The 4,982-nt window shown below is 42.0% G+C and overlaps 1 protein-coding gene across 1 annotated transcript in view; it reads right to left on the bottom strand.

The window, feature by feature from the left end:
* Positions 1–4,982, bottom strand: part of CBX5 (chromobox homolog 5) — a 56,976-nt gene that overhangs the window by 13,345 nt on the left and 38,649 nt on the right. The window contains exons 3-4 of the mRNA XM_011930685.1: positions 3,233–3,419; positions 1,300–1,355 (exon numbers count right to left, since the gene is read on the bottom strand). Of these exons, the coding sequence (XP_011786075.1) occupies positions 1,300–1,355; positions 3,233–3,419 (243 nt within the window). The remainder of the gene's footprint in view (positions 1–1,299; positions 1,356–3,232; positions 3,420–4,982) is intronic.

Below are 4,982 nucleotides of genomic sequence, written 5' to 3'. Positions count from 1 at the left end.
TGCACAAGTATACATATGTAACAAACCTGCACGTTATGCACATGTACCCTAGAACTTAAAGTATAATTAAAAAAAAAAAAAAAAAGATTTAGAGGTGCCCAAATGAACTAAATATCTACTGCCTGATTTTCATAATAAAATCTCTTTGATCTTATGTTCACTTGCTTTCCTCCGAGACATACAAAGCATTTGGGGTCCGGGTGGTCCCCAAAGATACCAAAATCCACAACTGGAAGGAAACTCCATGCATGGATCAATGAGAGATACTGACTTTTAAAAACATAGCCTCTTTTAGGGGCGCTTATTGGGAAGAAGTTCCCAGATGTTCACACAGCTGCTCACAGCTGGAATGCTGGCACATGGACTAAGTTGTAAATCATAACTGGCAACTGAAAACAGTTTGCTACATAGGGAGGGGAAGGGGAGGCAAATGGAAGAAAAATGTTCAAGCTGCTGAAAAGGAGCCGGGGCGAAGAAAATGCTAAAATCATCATACAGGCAGTAATCTTAAATCAGGCATAATGCAAACTAACAAATTTCTTCTCCAGAGGTCTTAAAAAAGATGCACAATCCCCTCCTGTACCTTTAAAACATACAATCACCTATCATCCCAGCTGTCTACCTGACAGCAGCCAGTACTGCTAAGAATGCTATCAGGGGCCCCAGATGAACATTATGATGTAAGGGACATGTGGGGGTTGTTTTCAAGGTCGTCAGCTTCAGAACCTGGCCTAAGAACAAAACTCTCTGCACTGGCCAGTGCTTCTAAGTCAGATTATTCAGACAGCTCTTTTTTAAAAATGACAGAGGCCAGGCATAGTGGCTCACGCCTGTAATCACAGCACTTTGGGAGGCTGAGGCGGTTGGATCACCAGGTCAGGAGATTGAGACCACTCTGGCTAACATGGTGAAACCCCGTCTCTACTAAAAATACAAAAAATTAGCCAGGTGTGGTGGCATGTGCCTGTAGTCCCAGCTACTAGGAAGGCTGAAGCAGGAGAATCGCTTGAACCCAGGAGGCGGAGGTTGCAGTGAGATCGTGCCACTGCACTCCAGGCTGGGCAACAGAGCAAGACTCTGTCTAAAAAAAAAAAAAAAAAAAAAAATTCTAATTTTACTGGTCTGGGGTGCATCTTAGGCACTAGAAATTTTTTTAACGTACCCCTCAGGTGATTATGATGTGTAGACAGGGTTGAGAACGAATGTTCTAGAAAGGTATATATCTAATCAGAATGAAGATAAATAGGGATGATTGTGGCTGCTACTCTGGAAGGCTGGAAGATTCCGAAGTAGACTTACGCTTTTATTAAATGTAAAGTGTATGATACATCCTTCACCACAAAAGGCTTCATAACCTTGAAATAAATGAAAGGAGTGGAAGCTGGGGGCGGGAGGAGATGGAAGAGTGTGTGTATTTATGCACCCACACACAAATGAAAAAAGAGAGAGGCAGTAACAGTGCTTATTCTACTTACTTGAGAGCTAAAGATCAGAAGGATTAAAGCAACTAAATCAAACCAAAATTTCATAAATACACTTCCCAAACTGAAGAAGATTCAAAAGACAAAAATTAATTTTGTATGTCAAGTATGTAGAAATAATAGATCGAGAGAATATAAATGCCACTGAACTGTACAGTTTAAAACTGTTAATTGAGCCAGGCGCAGTGGCTCACACCTGTAATCCCAGCACTTTGGGAGGCCAAGGCAGGTGGATCACCTGAGTTCCAGAGTTCAAGACCAGCCTGACCAACGTGGAGAAACACCCTCTCTACTAAAAATGCAAAACTAGCTGGGCATGTTGGTGCATGCCTGTAATCCCAGCTACTCTGGAAGGCTGAGGTAGGAGAATCACTTGAACCCAGGAGACGGAGCGTGCAGTGAGCCAAGATCATGCCATTGAACTCCAGCCTGGGCAACAAGAGTGAAACTCCATCTCAAAAAAATAAACAAATAAAAAATAAAAATACAAATACAAAAATTAGCTGGCTGTGGTGGCACATGCCTGTAATTCCAACTACTCAGGAGGCTGAGACAGGAGAATCGCTTGAACCCAGGAGGTGAATTGAAGGTTGCAGTAAGCTGAGATCATGCCCCTGTACTCCAGCCTGGGTGACAGAGCAAGACTCTGTCTCAAAAAAAATAAATAAATAAAAATAAATAAAATATTTAATTGTATATTATATGATTTTCACTGCAAAAAAAGATTATCAACGATTGAAAGCAAATGCTATCACTGGAACATTTCAAATGCTATCACTGGAACAAAGGGCCAAGCGCAGTGGCTCACGCCTATAATCCCAGCACTTTGGGAGGCCAAGGCAGGCGGATCACAAGGTCAGGGGTTTGAGACGAGCCCAGCCAACATGGTGAAACCCTGTCTCTACTAAAGATACAAAAAATTAGCCAGGCATGGTGGCGTGTGCCTGTAATCTCACCTACTTGGGAGGCTGAGGCAGGAGAAACACTTGAACCCAGGAGGTGGAGGTTCCAGTGAGCCAAGATCACACTATTGCACTCTAGCCTGGGTGACAGAGAGAAACTCTGTCTCCAAAAAAAAAGAAAAAAGGAAGTGACATGGCAAACATTTCAAAGCCCCGGCCGGGCATGGTGGCTCATGTCTGTAATCTCAACACTTTGGGAGCCCAAGGCAGGCAGATCACAAGGTCAGGAGTTCAAGACTAACCTGACCAACATGGTGAAACCCCGTCTCTACTAAAAATACAAAAATCAGCCGGGCGTGGTGGCATGCACCTATAATCCCAGCTACTACTGAGGCAGGAGATTCATTTGAAGCCAGGAGGCGGAGATTGCAGTGAGCTGAGATCGAGTCACTGCACTCCAGCCTGGGCAACAGAGCAAGACTCTGTCTCAAAACAAAACATTTCAAAGCCCCTTTCTATTCTTAAAAAATTCACCAATGATCCTCTTTCTCTAAGATAACTAAGTCCTCTACTTATAGAGAAGGCAGAGGAGTGATTTAACAGTTTACAAAGATTTAATTTTGCCACCTTAATACAATTCAGTGGCCACAAATCACATTTCTCACTTAGCCAGGAGAGGGAGCTGTAATCAACATACCTCCCTGGAAGCTCTTTTGTTCAACAATTTATCTCATAGGTCCATCCTTACAATAGAAATAACCATATTAAAATATGATACTTCTATGTATTATTATTATTACTTTGGTGTCAAAAGAATAGTTTGTGGGGAAAAAGGGAAAGGAAGCTTACCTCTCTCTTTTTTTTGGATTTGATATCATCAGCACTGTTTGAGAAATTCGATTTCCTCTTGTTACTTTCTGACTTCTCCCTGGGTTTATTATTTTCACCCTCCTTCATCTTCTTATACTTTTTCATAAATTCGGAAATTAGCTCAGGGCAATCCAAGTTTTTCTCAGGTTCCCAAGTATTGTGTTCCCTGGGTAAGAAAAATGGGAAAAATTAAAAAAAAAAAGGCAGGGGGAGTAAAGAATGAGGAAAAATATCCATTGCCTTATTTCAAAGAGGACATTCAGACAAAAAGCACAGAGAAACCCTACGCTTTAAAGAAGATAACAAATTTGATCCTAGATTTCTACCTAGGAAAAATCAAAAAAAAAAAAACAAAGGCCCATACAAAGACTTATTTACAATTGTTTACAGCAGCATTTTAATAGTCAAAAACAGAAAACAAATTCAAATGTTCATCAATGGATAGTGACATGGAAAAACAAAATATGGTATTATCCATACAAAGGAATATTATTCAACAAAAATAAACAAAATACTAAAACATGCTACAATCTGGAAGAAACCCAAAAACATTATACTAAGTGAAAGAAATAAGACACAAGATACTACATACTATCTAATTCCATTTATATGAAATGTCTGAGAAAGACAAAGTTATAGGGACAGAAAGCAGATCAGCCAGGCACAGTGGCTCACACCTGTAATCCCAGCACTCTGGGAGACCAAGGCAGGCAGATCACTTGAGGTCGGAGTTTGAGACCAGCCTGGCCAACACAGTGAAACCGTGCCTCTACTAAAAATACAAAAAATAGCTTGGTATGGTAGTACACACCTGTAGTCCTAGCTACTTGGGAGGCTGAGGCAGGAGAATCGCTTGAGCCCAGGAAGGGGAGGTTGCAGTGAGCTGAGATTGCGCCACTACACTCCAGCCTGGGCGAAAAAGTCATACTCTGTCTCCAAAAAAAAAAGCAGATCAGTGATTGCCTGGGGCTGAGGGAGTTGTAATTAACTACAAACGGGAATCAAGAGAATTAATTTTGGGGGACATGAAAATGTTCTAAACCTGGATCACAGTGGTGGTTGCATAGCTCTATAAATTTACTACAAATCATTTAATTGGAGCCAGGCACAGTGGCTAACGCCTGTAATCCCGGCACTTTGGGAGGCACTCAGGAGTTCAAGACCAGCCTAGTCAATATTGCAAAACCCTGTCTCCACTAAAAATACAAAAATTAGCTGGGCTTGGTGGTGCACACCTGCAGTCCCAGCTACTCAGGAGGCTAGGGCATGAGAACTGCTTGAATCTGGGAGGCTGAGGTTGTAGTGAGCCAAGATTAAACCACTGCATTCCAGTCTGGGCAACAGAGTGAGACTCTATCACAAAAAAAAAAAAAAAAATCATTTAATTGGGCTGGGCGCAGTGGCTCACGCCTGTAATCTCAGCACTTTGGGAGGCCAAGGTGAGGAGATCACTTGAGCCCACCAGTTCAAGACCAGCCTAAGCAACATAGCAAGACTCTGTCTCCACAGAAACTTTAAAAATTACTCAGGCATGGTGGCTTGCACCTGTAGTCCCAGCTACTTGGGAGGCTGAAATGAGAGGATCCCTTGAGCCCAGAAGGCTGAGGCTGCAGTGAACCGTGACAGTACCACTGCACTCTCACCTGGGTAACAGAGTAAGATACTGCCTCAAAAAAAACACAAACAAACAAAAAAGAAAATCACTGAATTTGTACAATTTTTTTTTTTT

This window comes from Colobus angolensis, unplaced genomic scaffold (genome assembly GCF_000951035.1).
Source record: "Colobus angolensis palliatus isolate OR3802 unplaced genomic scaffold, Cang.pa_1.0 Scaffold87, whole genome shotgun sequence".
Classification (NCBI taxonomy): Eukaryota; Metazoa; Chordata; class Mammalia; order Primates; family Cercopithecidae; genus Colobus; species Colobus angolensis.
The sequence above is the reverse complement of the archived record's forward strand: the minus strand, read 5'-3'. Positions and strand labels throughout refer to the sequence as shown.